A 19,660-nucleotide genomic window follows, 5' to 3' on the forward strand; every position below is an offset into this window, starting at 1 on the left:
TTTATAATAAAAAAGCGACGCGACCTAGCGTCTCCGCCATCTTGTGGTACGAAGCGCGGGAGGCGAGGAGGCGGTGTGGTGTACGGCCAGTGCCGACAGAAGCCGAGCGCGGAAAAATTTTACTAACTTCGAGTGCGGGTTATTACGGTATTATATCAGTCATATACGATTACTTTTTTTTATTATTTAATTATTACAAAAACATTAACACGGTTTTACTTTACACTCTTAAACCTAAACAGAATTGTATGAGTTTTGCAACTCCTCGAACATAATATATAAAATAACAATGTTATTAAACCTAAACAATGTACTGAAAAAAAAATATTATAAAGATATTAACAACCACTGATTTGCCGCCGCAACAGAGCGCGCGCTGTTGCAAGGAAACCAGTTCTACTCTCAGCACTATACGCGCGCATACAGGCTGTTCGAAATCAACATATAATGTGCCACTACTACGCATGGATTACTTATAAGAAAAAGAAAAACGAAGATACTAAATTTATAGTATAAATATTATTATTATGTTATATATGTATAAGTAGATTATAAAAATTACATTACTATACAATTAATTTGGGTAATTTTAAATCCCTCATTCTCATACCTTCATTTTCTATATGCAATGCACGGGGTTACACCTCCTTTGCGCTGATAGCCACAAATATAACAGTCAGAGTCGACACGCTAAGAACAATTGGGCTTAAATTATGCCATTCCTTGTACAATTCCAGGGTCGAACCAACCAATCAAAAGTAGCGACAACACTCGAAATGGAAGGCTCAGAAAATCCGACCCTCCTAAATGTCAAGACCGACCCTACGTTGTTCTGCACCGCGTACAAGAAAAACCGGTTCTACATGTTCAGCAAGCGCAGTCCCGATGATATAAAGAGCCCGGACGCCGACCGTGACATCTTCAATGAGAAGCCCAGCAAAGAGGACATCATTTCTGCTACTGAGGGACAGGGTAGGTTTCATTACACGTATGTAAAAAATATACGCTGTTTGTGTTCTTAATCTCACTCACTTATTTTAGAAGTATTATGTTATTTAAATATTTTTATTTTATTTAGTATTTTTTATTTAATTTTTTTATTCGTTCCCAAAACTGGATACAATTCTAAAGAAGAATGTACCCTATTTGATGTGAGTACAATAATCAAATTTCATTAACAAAAAGTGCATAATTGACAGTAATTAAATACAGTAATTAGATCTAATAACTTGAGAAAATATGTACTAAAAGTGAATAATAAAAAATCATATTACGGCTACACTAAGAAGTATTGTAATATACAAAAGGATTTGAACGACTACTGCAATTTGGTATATTTGCAACACTTAAATTTCGTTATCTAACCTTTGTGACATTGAACAATTAACTTTTAGTAATTGTGCAAACGTTTATTATTCTTTAAGGAATTTCTTCCTTAACCAACCTTTGTGACTTTGAACAATTTATTTTTACTAATTGTGCAAACTAGAGCTGAAACGGATAGTGATTTGGCGGGCACCTAGGCCGGATAGCCGGATATCCGGCCACCGGATATCTGGGCCCCCTGCCTTAAACATGTCGCGACCGGTTTACAGCGCGCATTGATTAGTGAATGATTGCACTTTCACATTGACGATTTGTTGTGGTGTGGTGGTGGTTAATTTATTCGGTAATACAAACAAATACAAAACAGAAAAATGTTAACAGTAAAAAAATCGCAAATTGGGCATTATTTTAACATCAGTGCTGTTTGTTTGTTGTTGTGCCGAATGAAATTTCACGCGGCGGAGAAGGAAAAAAGCAATTACATAATTCTTTGACTATATTAAAATTTCTAGTTGTTACAAATATAAGCCTAGCACTTGATATACCCCTTATTATTTTGTTTCAATTTGATTTCATTAATTTGTTTGTGATCTAACTAATTCTAAGTCTAGATACCAGATTTGCAAAACAAAAAATCATCTACTTACACGTTTATTATTGTAGGTACACATTGTATTTGAAGACAGGTGAAATCGATCGTGATCGCGATCCTTTCATTTGATCGACTAGCAATAACAAGTAGTACTTAAAATTTAACAAACGTTGAAAGAGTTTATAGTGAAAAACTGTCCTCTGAAGCTGGTCCCGTTTTTATGAAAATAAATAGTACGAACTTTTACCAGTTAATGCAGAACAACTGGTCTCTTCATCCACCATAATTTGCCTTAATTGATATTCAGTTTCAAGTAATACATTGATAACGGATTGTCAACGATCCTGTAGTTGCTGTTTATCGTATTACTACCATCTTTAATCAATAAATCAACTTATTTGGCATACTGATTATAGATTTTTGTCAGTTTTAAGTATCCGGTCGGATAATGTTCTACTATCCGGTATCCGGTCGGATATTAAAAATAGGTCAGATACCGGATAGTTACCGGATATCCATCCGTTTCATCTCTAGTGCAAACGTCTATTATTTCTTCAGGAATTTCTTCCTTAACTCACTTTTGTGACATTGAACAATTAACTTGTAGTAAATGTGCAAACATCTATTATTTCTTCCTTAACTAACCTTTGTTTTTTTTTAATTGTGCAAATGTTTATTATTTCTTCAGGAATTTCTTCCTTGGCTAAACTTTGTGACGTTCAACAACTAACTTTTACTAATTGTGCAAACGTTTATTTCTTCAGGAGTCCAAAGAATATACGAACAAGTGATAATCCACACATCGTTAGGCGACATCCACATTCGCATCTTCGGCAAGGACGTACCGAAGACGGCCGAGAACTTTTGCGTGCACGCAAGAAACGGGTACTACAACGGGCACATATTCCACCGCGTCATTAAAGGGTTCATGATACAGACTGGCGATCCCACTGGTGAGTTTTTTAAGTGATAGTACCCTTATAAGTAGTGAGCTGATAACACTTCCATCTTCTTTTTTACCGGCTCATCTTAGGACCTGGCAGAATCATCAGCGTCGTAGCTCGACTGAACTGCGGCATAATGCACTCAATGTTCTTGCAGGCACCGGCACTGGCGGCGAAAGCATCTGGGGCGGCGAGTTCGCGGACGAGTTCCGTCCGGCGCTGAAGCACGATCGGCCCTACACGCTCAGCATGGCCAACGCCGGACCCAACACCAATGGCAGCCAGTTCTTCATCACTTTGGCGCCTACGGTACGTACCATTTTCACTTTATGGTGACACTACACTTATCGATAAGGAATCGCAATAAGCCGGCCAGATAAAACTTGGTGACCGTTTTAATAAGAAGGAAAAGGACGTTATGCGTTTCGGCGGGCGGTTCGAGTGAAAACGAAATGGGCATCTTCTTTTTTTTATAATACTAAATGACGTGACGAACAAGTCGTGCGCCTGGTGGTAAACGACACGCCTGCCCTTGTAAACATGTACAGTGCCGCTCAGAACTTTAAATTGCAAATTTTTTTTTCTTGTGAAAGAGTTCTTCTAGGGAAGTACTACCTTATCTATTTCTGCCGTCAAGCAGTAATGTTAGCACTGCTGCGTTCCAGTTTTGGAGGGTAAGAGTGCTGGTGAAGTTACAGGCACACGAGACTTGTCAACTTATTTCTCTGGGCAACAGGCGGAGTGGCAGTGTCCTTCAGATCTTTGCCATTTAAAGCTCTAAGTGCCACTGCGTATCATTTAACGAGGACTCCAGGTGCCTACCGCTGAGTAGCCTACTAATCGTCGACAGTGCAAGGACAAGTCTTTAATTTACATTACAATCCTTGTACAACCCCAGCATTCGGTTCCGCACGACTGCGGGCCCTCTCTGAGCGCGTTGTAGATTCCTTTTTTCCTCATAGTCAGCGCCTGGTGTTTTAGTCAGATTTAGTACGCTATTACACTCTAGGTATTTTCGATTTTGTTTGAGAGTGATGTATTAGTTACGTAGGAACTATTCAGTAATTTGTGGTTTAATATTAGGCGTACGATTTGTTTGTCGCTTTGCTTGGTCTCATACATAAAAAAGATTCTATGATTATACCCGTTGTGTGCAACACACTCGACATATGGGGCACTAGATGATCACGATAGGACCTATTTCGGATAACTTTTCCAAATGGGTTTTGGTCTGGGTGTTTTAGATACTTTCGTTGTTCTTGTACATAGTACAAGGAATAGTAGTCTGCTTTTTTTGAGACGGAATAAAAGGAAATTTACAAGGTTGCCAGTTTTCATAAAATTTGAAATGGTCATGTAGTTGTTGCCGACAATCTTATCGAACAGATTGTGATAGGTTTTTTTTTCAAAAAACGTCTGTATTATTAACGTTTAGACGTTCTAGTAATTACTAATTGCGTTATTGCCTTCTTTAATCTTATTTTGACAATTGGCTTAGTAGTATCGAAATATTTTTTTATTCCAAACATTTTAATAAGAATGTGATTGTGAATTAAAATTAAAATCTTTACAATATGTCTCGTCTTTGTATTGTCAATAGACAGTTCTGAATGCAGTGTATAATTCAATGAACCTATGCCCAGTTGAACGTATAATGGAAACAAGTTCGGGTATTTATTGCATAAGCGTGACCAACATTAAGTCGATAGTCGATAGTATATTTATCGACAGCAATCACTAGCTACTTCCAAGCGGGCAACACTTTTGTGCAATGAACTGCCATTTTATTCCATTTTTAACCGATTTCAAAAAGGAGGAGGTTCTCAATTCAACTGTGTTTTTATGTATGTTACGCGATAACTCCGGATAATTTGTGAACCGATTTTCATGACTCTTTTTTGTTGGAATGAGAGTACCTCAGATGTGGGCCAAAATATTCCACCTCTATGGATGGCAAACTAGGGGATGCATGACTTTTAAGGTCGGTTTTTTTAGTACACTGTACTGATTAAAAAAGACAGACTATACCTTCTTTGAGAACCAGTAATTGATGTGGTTGTCTTGCACATTATTATTATGTGTTCCGAGCTCCCGAAAACGCTGATGATATGCGCTAAATCGGTCATTGTTTATGTTATTGAGTCATAATCCAGCATTGTGACATGTTTTTTTTCTTAGGAAATGAAACTATTTTTCCGGATTTAAATCGCGTATATTTGTTTTTTCAAACAAACCGACGTTTCGCGCCCTTTACAGGTCCCATGGTCACGGTTGACTGAGGCGGTACAGTCTTCAACCAGTTATGTCTAATATTGATGCAAACCACCCTACTTTTTCACTATAGTTACAATAGTTATTAATTAAATACCTTATTTTTAATTTTACAAAGAAACATTCCAATTTACGCTACATTAAGTTTTACAAATTATTTTATTGAATGAATTTTTATTAAGTTCAATGTATTATTAGTTAATAATAGAAATTAGAATAAACTAAAACATATTAATTAGTACTGCAGTCTTATATCTGTTTGGGATTTTTCATTAGAGGAAATACTGGATCCCAAACTGGTGTTACGGAGAAACCATCTTCCCTGTTGAAATTAGGATGTTTTTTAATTTCAATGTCCTTTCGCAGCATCCTGGGTAGATAACGGACTTCTTTTGCAAGGACCTGGGGTTTGTCAAACTTCATTGAATGTGTAGGTTTATCCATGACATGCTCGCAGACTGCAGACTTTTTTACGCGACGGTGTTTGACATCAGCTATATGTTCTTTGACGCGGGTACAAATACTTCACTTTGTTTGTCCAATATAAGAGAGACCGCACTCACAGTCAAGCTTGTTTTTTTCTTGTTACTCCACTTTGAATAAAGGCTAAAATACACATGCTTGGCGCAGACATGCTGTTTACACGTACACACCTGTGTAATTAGGATTTATTGTCATATTGCATGCCTTATTTTCTCTTGTCTGCGCTTTATTTAATTTCAATTCAACTACGAATGTTTATGAGAATATTGATGTTGGTAGTTGCATTTTCTTTGTATTTTTTTGTTTTATTTATACATTTATTTGGTGATTGTTTCGGTAAAAATTGAGAGACTGTGTCCCGACTAAATCTGAAAGATGTTGTTGCACACATGGAAACTTCCACTTTTTATTTGACAATGAATCTTATAAAGACTGTTTTTCTAAAAAAATTTTAATTTTGTTTATAAATTCATTCATTTCAAACATCGTTATGTTTTGATACTGTGTTCCATTTTTTATTTTACCTATATTAATAATTATTGTTTATGATGATAATGTCGTGATATTATATTTTGAATTGTAATATTGTGATAAAATGTCATAAATTATTATATTTTATTATATTCATCATTATTTTTTTCATCATTATCATTATTTACAAAATTAAAAGTGTTGCACTTCAAAAATATATATGTTGTTAATTATGCTATAATAATTAAGAATACAAGAAAAACACCGTTCTATTTGACCGGACTCGAACTTGCATCTGTATGCTAAACTAGAACATGTAATTAAATAAAAAACTAGTGGAGTAATTTTACAAAAAATAAATGAATATCATGGCAGTAACACATAATCATATTCAATAAAAATCAATGCACACACTTAACAACAGAAAATTTTGATCCCAAACAATTTTTTTAATGCAATTTATACGGAAAAACAAAGACGCATTATGCATTCCATAATTTTTCTATTTTTTTTTTTTTTTTTTTTATAACGCACACATTCGACATAGCCCCGCACTAGGGAAACCCTGTGTCGCGGGTGCCATGGACACACACATAGACAACCACAAATTACACCCAAACTCACGAGAGAAATAAATGTAAGCCATACAAACATTTCTCCCGGCCCGGGAATCGAACCTGGGACCTCTGCGTGGCAGTCCGGCATGGTAACCGTTCGGCCACGGTGGCAGTTATTATTGAGGGCGTAATGCGTATTGAAATAGTATAATAATAAAGAAACTCTTGAAATGTGCTTTGTAGTCCTAAATACAAATTTTTTTCATCACACTTGCTCGTAAATGGTATGATTGCATGGTGCCTAATTTGACTATAATGCCCCAAATAAAACCCACGGGCCTTTTCTTTCCATCACAGCCGTGGTCGGTAGGAGCTTTAATTTGTGGCACTACATATTTCCCTAGATAGGTCAGGTTGAACTTGAGTTCAAGCAAGGATGTTACAAAGTTCAAAATTAAAACTTTCGTTGAAAATGTTATCTAAACAGAAATTTAATTGCAATCCAGCCGCATAGCACTTAAATACTTATTATTAAGATTTTTTTATAATTAATTTTAATTATACTTTGTCTAAAAATTTAGCAATTTTTTTACTTTTTACCACATTTTAGATCGAGTTGTATTATCTATGGAAGAACTATAAAACAAAAAACCCGCCATTTGCCAAACCCATAATTTATTTATTTATTTATTTAAACACTTTATTGTACCACAAAGTAACTTACAAATTTTCAGAAACAATTTAAATATTTGTGTACAAAGGCGAGCTTATCCCATAAAGAGATTTCTTCCAACTAACCTTTGAAAAATCTGAGAGGAAAGTTGGTTTTTGGGGTGGCACTAAAAACAGATAAGTAAAGAAATGGAATATACTATACTCAATAAATATACAGATAAATTTAATAAATCAAATGTACATACGAATACATATATATTAAGTAATATTGATACATTAATACATACAAACTCTATAATAAAACTATAAATAAATATATCAAATGTAAATAAATATTTCAAAAGCTCTAACATGTGGAGTCTGAACAATCCCAAAACTTCAAAAGAGCACCCTTGAAAACCCGAATCGAGAGCGACTGTCTGACCTCGACCGGGAGAAGGTTCCACATACGGGCAGCATTTACCGTGAACGAGTTCGAATATTTTTGGGAACTGTGTTGTGGAAGGACGAGGGACAAATTGGTGCCAGAACGCAGGCGGTCACCCATAGCCTGGCGGTATTGAAAACGCTCACGTAGATAGCTAGGTGAAGTGGGATGGAACAGGATTTTATAGAGGAAGCATAAAATGTGAGCATTTCTACGTAAACAAATAGGCAACAACTTCAACTCATCTCTAAACTTGGAAATGTGGTCGTACTTTTTCAATCCAAACACAATAAATAATTATTGTTGTATTTATATTTATATTGTATTTATTTCCTCGCATATGTGATGAAAAACATTGTACGTATCACGGACGGTATAAAAATACAAAATTCGAGAAATCCTCCCTCGTTAGTAATTTCTTATTTTACTATTAATTCATTTTCTGTAAATCTTACATATGTCGATATGTCGTGTTGTATTTGCAGCCATGGCTGGACAACAAGCACACGGTGTTCGGGCGCGTGGTGCGCGGCATGGAGGTGGTTCAGAGCATCGGCGCCGTCAAGACCAACCCCAAGACCGACAAACCCTACGAGGACGTGCGCGTCATATCAATCACCGTTAAATAAGAAACTGACTTTGCCAGTGCGCTTCACTACATAGCCTGTGAAAGCGTGTTTTGTATGAAAGCACGTTTGCATCGAGCCTAAGTAGACAGCTAATATCAGTCAAGGATTGACGGCGACCACCTTTGTAGGTGCTAATAAGTAGATAAAACATATTCGTGGTACGCCCATTGATATCGCAGTATATTATTACTGAATTATTATTTTCTTAATGGCGGCCACTTGAATTGGGCAGTGTCAGTTTCGAGGAATGCGGTCAGCTTAGAATAATAACGCATAGAATGATAGTTTCATATCAAACGAACTGTCACAAGTGAGGCAAAAATCAAATTCATGTAGGCTAGTTTTAGTAGTAGGTTAATTTTCGGGTTTAGTTAATATTTATATAAAAATACAAGTTGAAACGCGTTACTTCCTTGTGGAATGTGATGTTAGTATCTATTTTATGTTTGTCTGACGTATTTTTACACTCATTTACCGCACATTACGTCATTTTTAGCTAAAATTCTTGATCTGTTCGCGGTGCAAGTTGACCTTGAGCACTGAAGGCCCGCCCGCTCGTGTAGGCCCTTTTGGCGCGCTTCAATTAGCCTCACTTAGCGTGTGCGGACTAGGTTTCTGTGCGTTATTATTCTAAGGCGGTCAGTTAATTATTATTATTTATTTGTTGAGCATTGGCTATAGACCCATCAGCTTAAACAAGCAACAAACAATTAAGTAACTCAAAACGTAATAATAATTACACTAAAAATTAATTTGTGGAAAAACTGTAACTACAAAAACCCGCCATTTTTTTCCGGTCAGTCAGTCACGAGCAAAAAAAAGTTAATCAACATTATTAACTTTTTTCTGCTCTGTGCAAACATAGCTAAGCGGGAAAGCCTAAAGGTCTTGTAACTAGCCATAAACATTATCAAAAACAGTCTTGGCTGTATGGCGTGTATATTAGTGCTTTTGCCTTTTCCTATCGAAAAAACAGTACCAAAAAAAGCGAAATGACTGAACGTCACTTTGACACATCGCGCAACCGGTAGTAAAATTTTTTCGTTCGTCGGGTAAGGGCATAAACCATACTGCCAGATCTTTTCTTCTCACTCGACGGACCATGATATTATTATTATTATTTATATAATTGAGCCATATGTAGAAAGTCGTCAGCTTATAATTATAGCAAAAAATTAAGTAACTATAAATGTAATGTATTGTAACGATGTAAAAATTGTGATCACAGAAAATCTTTACGGTGTGATACTCGTTTTTTTGCTCTGATGTCACCCTTTCTGACGTATAAAACGTATTTATTGAAAAGTTTTATGTAAGAAATTTCTGACATAAAATTTTATATCTCCTTGCTTTTGTTAAGCACATTTCTCACGCATCGATGGCTTTCTGGAATTTATGAAGTTTGTTTAAAAATCACTGAGACGCGTCTGCCGCGCAAAATTGACATATCCTAGTTTTCGGCATCTCATACACAATATAATTTAGCATTTTCAGAACAAATCTCGCTAATAAAGCAGCGACATGTTTATGTATTGTTACGTGAAAAATCGTAAAGGCGTTTGAGTACTCGTCCCTATGTGTTGTGTAAAGTGTACAAAATTAAATAACGCTATATAGCTCATGTGACTGACTACAATTTAGATAGTCACTCAGGTGTCTTTAAAATGAGAATTAAGGTTCTGACTGAACTCAATCTGTGCTTGGAAACCAGCAAATGGAATTTAATGTAAGACATAATCGTATGTTATGTGTAGTGAGTTGATTTCGAGCCTCTGTTAATTACCAAGTCGGGCTTTTTGCTTTATTTATAAAAGCGATGAACTGAAATAAATGATTTCAATAATTATATAATGCTATTTTATTTATGTAATATAATTTGTTCTGTAGTATATAGTACGTAATTTAGTATAGAGTGTTTTAAGTAGAGTGTATGTGGGCTGCTGGCTGACAAATTAGGTTCCGTGGCTTATATTATTAATAAAAAGAAAGTTTTACTGTTAATTTATTGGATCTATTAAACATTATTTCGCCGTTGGACTATAAACGTTTACAAGCGCCATCTTTTGACGAGTAGCTGAACTAGCAATTTAGAAGTTCACGAAACTCGTCACTTGTTGAAATGTGGCGCTACTATAATTATGTTATGTTGGCATTTCGAATGTTGCCCTGATTGAACCGTTTACTAATGAACCAAACGTAATTAGATTAACTTTATGCAATTATTGGAACGGTACTGAGCAGTAGGATCTTTTATTCTGTTGTGCATTTATAAATACGCTATTCTAATTATATTAGATATATAAATTACTGTATAAATCCATACCTACGCGTTTTGGTTGCTGTGTTTACAAAGTAGTCTGCTATGCTAGCTGAATAACAAAGTAGATTATATTTATTGAAAAAATAATGAAAAATCAATAAATTAGCACCACAAGACATGGTGGCTCTTATCGAATAGAATAGAAGTCATTCCCACAAAGTTGTCCAAACAATAAACGCTAAAGTATTCATAAACGAAAGAATTTTAGGTGCACTTCATTTTCCTTCTATTGTAGCCGGACTTTATCGGTAGTGTGAGTGAGATGACTACTATTGTCTCTTTCCCTCTAGTGCATTTGCCGTATGCCCCTCCCGCACGCCGCCCGCATTTATTTTTCTTGCATCGGCGCGGCTACCCCGCCTCCATGGAGATTCTTCGTTTCCATTGTACACTAATAAAAATAATAATTTAATATTATTTTATTATAAATTATTTATTCCAAACAAGTGCACTATGTGAAAATTCCTAATTAAAACAAACAATATTCGAGTTACAATTTCAAAATCTTATTTCTAAAAATTAACAATCTTGGATTCTTGGTGTTAATCAATAATTGGAGTATTATAACATAGATATTGTTTGGCATGACTAAAGCACCATTTATTCTGTAAAGTGTCATATTCCACAGGAATAACGATTACAACTGAAGTTATTCTGACTACAGCTAAGCTATTCTACGCGTTTGATTTTGAGATCAAAAGATAATGCCAAACAGTACTATCAGATTAGCAACTCGTTTATAATAATGTTAAAAATACTACACAATAAAAGTCATAAGTCAATTTCTAATTATGGGTCAACCGGGGCAGTTGCGCCTAGGTAATTAATTACTACATCTTTTAAAATTACATTATACATAATTATAACGTTAACATGATTTAACTAGTTCATTAATAATAGTAAGTACCTAATTTTATTGGCATGAAATTTCGAATAAGTTCGTGACTACAATTTTTGAGTGCTAATGGACACGGATCCTCCGATTCTTGGTAATCGCACGAAGTCGTAAACAGCCCGGCTGCGGCCTCGCGCTTCGCCACGATACTAGCCTACCAATCAGTGCGCAGTTTTCACTCAGTATCACGTCATTTTCCACCAATGGGCGCTCTTGTGTATCACGCCACATCTAAAAATAGCCTATCTGAGTCATGGGCATAAAAGCAGTGGTTGTATCTTAACAATGTTTAGAAACAAGTGGAACGCCGAGCGGAACGGACGTGCAGTGTTGCATGAGAAAGTTTTGAAGTTCACGCAGTGAGTTTAGTGATACCGAAGCGTTCGGGACGGACACATGGTGCGTCACTCCGGCCACGGCATGGAGACCACTTTTTATGACGAGCACTACCCCATCAGCGGTCCAGTGGACAATTTGAAACGATCCCTCACCCTGGATTTGGACTTCGAGCGCGGCGGGAAACGAGCACGACTCGCCGCCCCGGTGCTCTCCTCACCTGATCTCCAGCTGCTCAAACTGGGTTCCCCTGAACTGGAAAAGCTTATCATTCAGAACGGCATGATCACCACGGCGACCCCAACTCCTAGCGCACCTGTGCTGTTCCCTGCGGCGGCGCCCACTGAGGAGCAAGAAATGTACGCGCTGCCTTTCGTACAGGCGCTCGACAAGCTGCACAACGGGCGCGGCGAGCCCGTCCCGCGGCGAGTGTATGCCGACCTCGACCGGCCGCTCGACCGCTTCCCCACGCCCGTCGTCAAAGACGAGCCGCAGACCGTGCCCAGCGCTGCCAGCTCGCCGCCGCTCTCTCCCATCGACATGGACACGCAAGAGCGCATCAAGCTCGAACGCAAGAGACAGAGGAACAGGGTGGCTGCCTCTAAATGTAGACGGCGTAAGCTGGAACGCATCTCCAAGTTGGAGGATAAGGTCAAGGTGCTAAAAGGCGAGAACGCGGAGTTGGCGCAGATGGTGGTAAAGCTGAAGGACCATGTACACCGGCTGAAGCAGCAGGTGTTGGAGCACGCTAACAGTGGCTGCCATATCGAGCAGTACTGATCGCGCCGCCGCCGCCGCGCCGCCACATTCCAAGCTAGTCGCGCCCGCCAGGACGCAGCATACAAAGCGATTTGTGATCTTAATTTTACTGTGTAACATATAGTTAGGATATAGTGTAAGGTGAGCTGTGGACTTATCGTTAAGTTTGAGAAATGCCAGTGATTGTGCAGAACCTCCGCTCGAATCCCATGTTCATGGATCTACTTAAGAGGGACGTGTTTAGTCACAACGCAAGCTTGAGCTTGTTTAAGTCGCAGAATTTCCTTAAATCAGTATTGCGTTCTCTTAGAATAGTGTAGAAACTAGAAAGGATAATCGTGCAACGTCGTTCGTGTGCAGACTGACCGAGGTTGTCGCTACGTTGCCAGTTTTACGGGCGAATTTCCTGTTTCAGCGATGATGTTGCCACGATGCAACTTTAAAATTGGACTTACCATGGTTCATTTTGGTGAAACCATTGTTTTTATATTCGACTGGAGCCATATGATAACAATTAGCATTGCGGGTTTTTATTTATGTCGAAAACAGAAAGAGAGGCGTCAGCGAACGAGCGTAATGCGAGCGAAAGGGACGCGAATAAGGTAGAGCTGGCAACGGGGCATCGAACCAAGTCACGAGCGGATGTTCTGCTAATTAAAATTCCGCCTGCGCCGCCCTCGCGGAATGGCGGCCATGTGTTGTCGGACGTTCCGATTCACGTTATGTTGCACAAGGTTAACTTTTTACGACAACGGCAATGGCGTTTATACGCCTTGTATGAAACGGAATTCGTTCGCTACGCTTTACAAATTCATGCTTGTGTGGAAGACTGACAGAATGCGAGTGCTTTGATTGAATGCAGTGTACGGTTGGCATGAGAGAGTGTTGCGCAAGTTTCCCCGATATTGAAAATGTTTTCTCAGAACTGACCCGGTGCTCTTTACTGTAGTGGACGCAACTCGAAGCCGTCCGATTGTAAGGTGGAGGAATGAAAGATTGTTTCGCAATATGTGAGTTGATGAAAGCGTGAGTGGGACGTACGTATTTATTAGTGAGAATGTTTACCTTTAGGATGAAGTAGCAATCTCGAGTGCCTACGCTTTGTAAACTAAAGCCTATGTTTTTATTGTTTTTGTTACCATTAATGCTACAAAAATTGTACCATTGTCTTCTGTAGGTTACTGTAAGTAATATAAAACCAATTAACAAGTTGAATTGTTATAGACTATATTCGGGGAGGGGTCACGCCCCGCAAATGGGGCCATGGCCACCGGCGGTAGCGTGATACCCGAGCCTATTTGTATTATTTTTATACAAAATTCGTCAGAATGTTAACAATAATTTGTAAGTTTATAAAAGAACAGTTATACTAAATAATATATTTCTATGAATTTAACAAAGAATATTGTTTTATACTGAATCATATTGTATGATAAAAATTGAATGAAGAGAAAATAAATTATGAAGATATTATACCATTTAATATTCACTTTTATTTCCCTGAGGAAACCTCTTGGCCTGCTTCCAAATTCAGTTAATACAAACAAAACCACGATATCTCGTTACTAAGGACGCAACACACACATGTATTGTGCACAAAATTCAGGGCGAATTGCAGAATTATCATGTTCTCCTACATAGTTAATAGCAATAGTAAGTAATCAGCCAATTTGTTTGCAATATGAAAATGTTTTCATTATTGCACAAAAATGAAGGTGGACGATAACAAAAGTAATAATTTGTGCAGTGTCTTGTTTCTGTTCTTTCTATTTTTGCTACAGCTACGACCAATTTAAAGGTCGGAAAGTAACAATCAAGACAACGTAACTAATACACCTAAAACTGTTATTCAAATAATCTATTATCATTTTTAACGATAGATGGACCTCCATAATGGCAGACACGGCCCCATTATAAAGATCCAAGACCAACGCCTACATTAGAAAATGGCCGATAAAACAAATGGGCGACATTGAACGAGTAATAAAAGACATAATTTGCAATACACTGTTGCATAAATGACGCACGTCGTTGCATTATGCAACGTAATTGCTAAAGTTATCATGAAATCGATGTCTACAGTATACCAATTGATCTTAACTGTTTAAAAGAGATGACATTAAGGAAGACGCATTTATTTGTTATTATTTATTTAGATTACACCAATGTTATTCGCCGTATAACACAAAATCCGGTTAGGTGCAGGCAGACGTTATATTTTTGACATTGAATCATTAATTAGCACAGATTCAAGGCCACAACCGTGGAGCACATTTCCTATACACTACACACTATTGTGTAATGAGGTATAATACTTAATAATATTCAATACTTCCTGGAAAACGCCTAACGTAGTTACATAATTAATTTTTACGACTATTGATTAGCGTAAGCAGATAGAGAAAAAGTTATGAATTCTCCAAGTACTTGTCTACTCAATTTCAATTCACGTACTGTTGATTGTTTATGGCACTATGGCAAGTGTGAGTTTTTTGGCGCGAAATCTCGCGAAAAAGAACAGGCTTGATTGAATGAAGATTCTATTGATCAATTTTACTGGAAAATCTCACAAACCAATGTTACGTAAAGTTATTTTATTCAGTTACCGCAAAATTGATGCTAAAGCTATACAAATTCGCTGGTCGAGGCTTACAAAATCGGTGCCAAGAAATTGTTCTAGCCGGATATCCGAACGATTGACGCAATAACCAATAGCTCGGACAAACATTTACACATCCTTGGCACCGTGTTGGGGCTACATTGTAGTGTAGACTTTAGTGTTTGTTCATCTGAGATAGCTTTTATCTCACAAGAATCGACATAGTACAGCAATGGCCGCTCAGGTGCCACCTGGACTACCTACCTGGTGGTATAGTTTTTTTGATATTCGAGTTTTATATTCTACTGTTTTTAAAAAATAATTTGTTTATTGTGCTCTTTCAAACCAAAACACATTTACAGCAATCTACCCGTGCCCAACAGTGGGTCGTATAAATGGGTCGATAGTGGTGATGACGTAGATATGTTTACGTGTAAAAATTAAGCATGATTTCGCCTATTTATAAATTCGATATTGTAAAGCCCATGTGTATAAAAAGTAATCCTTGAAGGTCAGGCCACAAAGTCCTAATAAGAGTTGGTATCGAATTTTTTAAACTGGTAGTTTTGTCGGCCGTTAATCATTCTAATTCATTCAACTTGAAGATTTAGGTCAGTCAGACAGGCAGCAGCATCATGCGCCCAGAGCCTTCGCATTGTTCTTGTCATAACATCGAATTATTTACAAACTATATCTTGTTTATTCTCTATACTGTATAGTTATACATACTGGCCCCACTGTTGTACAAACACGGCTATTTATATTTGACGATTTTTATACAAGCATTTAGTATTTGTTGATGAATTGCTGTTGAAATAGAATTTATTGCTTACCATAAGCTGTTGCCGTGAAGAAATAATCCTTCCAATATTGTTGACTCTTTCAAACATTCTACTCTGGATAGCGACTTTTTTTTAGTAGCAATAGAGGTCCTTGTGAAAGATTTCGTCCAGGGAAATACTGCCACCTTACCTATTTCTGTCGTCAAGCAGTAATGTAAGCATTATTGCGTTCCGGTTTTGAAGGGTAAGGTGTTGGTGAAATTACAGGTACATAGGCCTTTGCAATTTATGTCTTAGGGCGCAGTGGCAATGTCCCTCAGGTCTTTGCGATTTAAAGCTCTGAGTAGCACTGCAATTGTCATGGATAGGCGTGTCGCTTACCACCAGGCGCAGGACTTGTTCGTGCCGTCGCCGTTTCATGTCTTAATAAATCAAGAACTAATTAAAGGGGTAAAGTTATTAAAATGAAATTGGTTTCAAATCATTGTAGTGGCGATTGCATTGTCTTCCTCTTCACTAACTATCGTAGTTGCCTATCTCATATTTTCGTCATAATCTCTTTTAGCCTTCAAAAGCGAACGTCCTCGAGAGTTTTTTGTATAGTCTACTTTTTTTGAGGTATGAATATAAGTCATTGATATAATGAGTTTGACAGCTAAAGTTTAGAAAATAGGTATCATTTTCCTGTCACCATCTCACCATCATAATACTCAACTACACAAGGAACCAGCCCGTCTGCGCTGACGTGAAGTGAAGAACAATATTTTTCACAATTCGATCCCTCCTGCTTTCTACGTAAAGAATCGTAAGCCCAAACTCACAACTTTACAGGGGTTTTCAATGTATTGAAAGGACTAAAATGGCGAAAGCGCCATTTCGAAAACTTTTTCAGGAGAGCATGTTTTAGGTTTTAACGACTGTTTTAAAATATTTACGTCCTGTTTTAAAATTAAATTTCGGTTTTATTTAAGTTTAAGTATTAAAATTGAATTTATAACACCCCTAAAAAATCTTTCGAAATGGCGCTTTCGCCATTTCTACAAAACGTCGACGACATACTCATCATGTTTCTTTCTTTTTTTCACTGCTTGTATAACAAACTTAGATAAAAATAAAGTGATTTATGAAAAAATGCACCTATTTATGTGACTTACCGATTATGTGGGAAGAGTCAAAATGTTCAAAAGTCCTTGCACGAAAATTTTTAGATTTGAACTCAAATAAACCTCTTGAGTTTTGACGTCGACTTTATTACTCGTATGTACACATACTCTATTTTTTTTTGTTATTACTATATTATTGACATATCAGACAATAGATTTACCCTAAGAGTAGGAAATTGTCGCTGAAACCTAAGTTTCAAAACTCTAAATCTCTGTTATCCATTAGCCCAAAATAATGTTGCAAGCAAGCAGATTTTTTTTAAACTAAGTGTCAAACATCAATAGTATTAATGCAAGTTGCGTCCATACAATATTGGAAAAGTTCCAAAGAAAACATGGTGTGCGGTCGATTGCTCGCCGGGCTCGCGTGATGACTCATGTTGCATGAGAAAAAGAACTCTAATCCACGGCGACAACCTGCGAATGGAGAACTAATTGAAAAAGCGGATAGTACAAAAAATGTCCTTTGTTCGAAATGTCTTTGTTTCCGTGAGGTTGCTGATAACGGCAGACAAATTCCACTAAGTTTCCGATGGAAGAATTTGTCTTTTGTGAAACATCACTTTTGTGTCTTTGTTACACTTTGACGATAGAACAACTATTTTATTGAGATTTTTGAATGACAAAGTGCACATTTATCGCAATTCTCATGGTTCGACTAATATTGTAGATAGAATTACAATAATTGGAGAGGATGTGAGTTTTTTTCTTGTACCTAATAGAGCAATAAATGTTTTTGACGCAACTTCACTTAGGCCATTATCCCATGAGGGGTGCGATTTCTTGACATCCATCTCACCTGATGGAAAGTGATGACGAGGTTGACGATGGAGCATGCACACCTAAAATAATATCAATAAAAATAATAACCAATTCACTCTCGCCTTCAAAAGGCCCAAGTTAATCGTATTAGCGTTCAAGGAATAAAGTCTGCAGGCAAAGAATTTCACTCCATAGCCGTTCTTATAAATGGAAACGCAGAACGTGGATCATATTTCTGTAGTTTGGGAGTTCCCTGCTTCTAACTTTTTGTATGGTACATGGTCTTTGTGGTAGAAGCACGGGCTTACAATGGCATTATTTATTTTTTGCGACGCGCTTGATTTCATCTTAAAATGCCATGCTCGGATGATTAAGGTAAACACGTTAGGTATACTTACTCAAATGTAAACAATAAAGGTGCGCAGTTTGTGTACCTACTTATTATAAATGCACATTACATTACTGTGGCTTTGTAAAAATATATTTTAGAATTGCATTCTAAATAATGTTATTGATGTAGAATGTCTCGTCCTATTTTAATAGGTTTACGCGTGGACGTGTCTAACGTGTTGTCGTCCATATGAATACACGGAATTACACCCGCCGTGCTCCCGACCCGACACGCGCCTTACCCGTACCCGCTGCTGTCAGTGTCAAAGTACTAAGGTACTAAATGTGGTATGATCATAACTACGTGACCATGTCCCGCTTTGAATGGGACAGTCCCGCGTTTAAGCTTCGTATGGCGCGCTGCCGCCAAAACACTTAAAGATGTCTCGGTTTGACAAAACAAGACACATGACCATAAATTTAAAAAAAATGTCGCATAAGCGAATAATATATAGAGCCAGTCCACCAGACTACACAAGATCAAGTTCCTTTTTTAAATTTTTGATTATTATTCATTATTAGTTCTTTTTAATGTTTCAAATCATGAAATAATTCGTAACTATCGTAAACATGCGTTTTGTTTTTAAAACAACTATAAATTTACAGGCGTCCCGCTCCGAGGGACGCCTATAATTTCAATTTAAAACATACTTTTGTAATTGTACAAAGTGGAGGTCGTAAAAGTTGTCTATTGCGGCAATTAAAGGCGTAGGTCCTTTGAGTACGGTCGTCACTTGACCCCGTCTTCCTGAACCATCAGAATAGATATCAAGGTCCCTTCGTTATGAGTTGACCCCATCGCGCAGGTGTCCTATCTTCAGAGTATCGGTTGGCGAGGCTCCAAGTAATCGCAAGCGCTTGCACGGAGCATGAATAAATCACAAAGATCTATCGCCATTGTTTTCAGTCTTAGCTTCGCAATATAAATAGGTCCAACCGATAGATCGGACTTAAATAGAATGGGATTTCCGTATCGACCGTTGTTATCCGGACTCGAAGTTGCGTTATCGGTTGTTACATTATTAACGTTTAGTAGCCTACTGCATGTTGATTATATCTTTAATATTACGTAAACGTGATTTAGAGTTAAGTCACATTCACATGAAACTCGTCCAGAAGAAGTGCTCTTATGTTTAATTAAGTATTATTACAAAATGTTGATTGCTTTCTGATCTAGAATCAATTTGCTTGAAAATCGCATTGAAATGAATCGATACAAAAACTCGTTATCGTATAGGTAGGTACACTTGAATCGTCTCTAGTATTTAGTGAGAGTCCA

General features: G+C 37.3%; 2 protein-coding genes across 3 annotated transcripts in view; both read left to right on the forward strand.

Moving 5' to 3' along the window:
• Positions 1–8,747, forward strand: part of LOC113230733 (peptidylprolyl isomerase domain and WD repeat-containing protein 1) — a 38,034-nt gene extending 29,287 nt beyond the window's left edge. For both annotated transcript variants that reach the window (XM_026464806.1, XM_026464807.1), the window contains exons 8-11: positions 738–972; positions 2,683–2,871; positions 3,020–3,171; positions 8,232–8,747. In XM_026464806.1, coding sequence (XP_026320591.1) covers positions 738–972; positions 2,683–2,871; positions 3,020–3,171; positions 8,232–8,375 — 720 coding nt within the window. In that variant the 3' untranslated portion in view covers positions 8,376–8,747. The remainder of the gene's footprint in view (positions 1–737; positions 973–2,682; positions 2,872–3,019; positions 3,172–8,231) is intronic.
• A 3,128-nt stretch (positions 8,748–11,875) lies between these two features.
• LOC113230630 (transcription factor jun-D) lies at positions 11,876–13,759 on the forward strand. The gene has a single exon (XM_026464627.1). The coding sequence runs from the start codon at positions 11,987–11,989 to the stop codon at positions 12,704–12,706; it is 720 nt and encodes a 239-aa protein (XP_026320412.1). The 5' UTR covers positions 11,876–11,986; the 3' UTR covers positions 12,707–13,759.
• The last annotated feature ends 5,901 nt before the right edge of the window (positions 13,760–19,660 follow it).

The sequence above is a fragment of the Hyposmocoma kahamanoa genome, unplaced genomic scaffold, assembly GCF_003589595.1.
Source record: "Hyposmocoma kahamanoa isolate Upper Pololo Valley unplaced genomic scaffold, ASM358959v1 64, whole genome shotgun sequence".
NCBI lineage: Eukaryota > Metazoa > Arthropoda > Insecta > Lepidoptera > Cosmopterigidae > Hyposmocoma > Hyposmocoma kahamanoa.

Excerpts from the sequence above, each read along its gene's own strand:
- LOC113230630 (XM_026464627.1), top strand. The coding sequence starts at position 11,987 with ATGGTGCGTCACTCCGGCCACGGCATGGAGACCACTTTTTATGACGAG.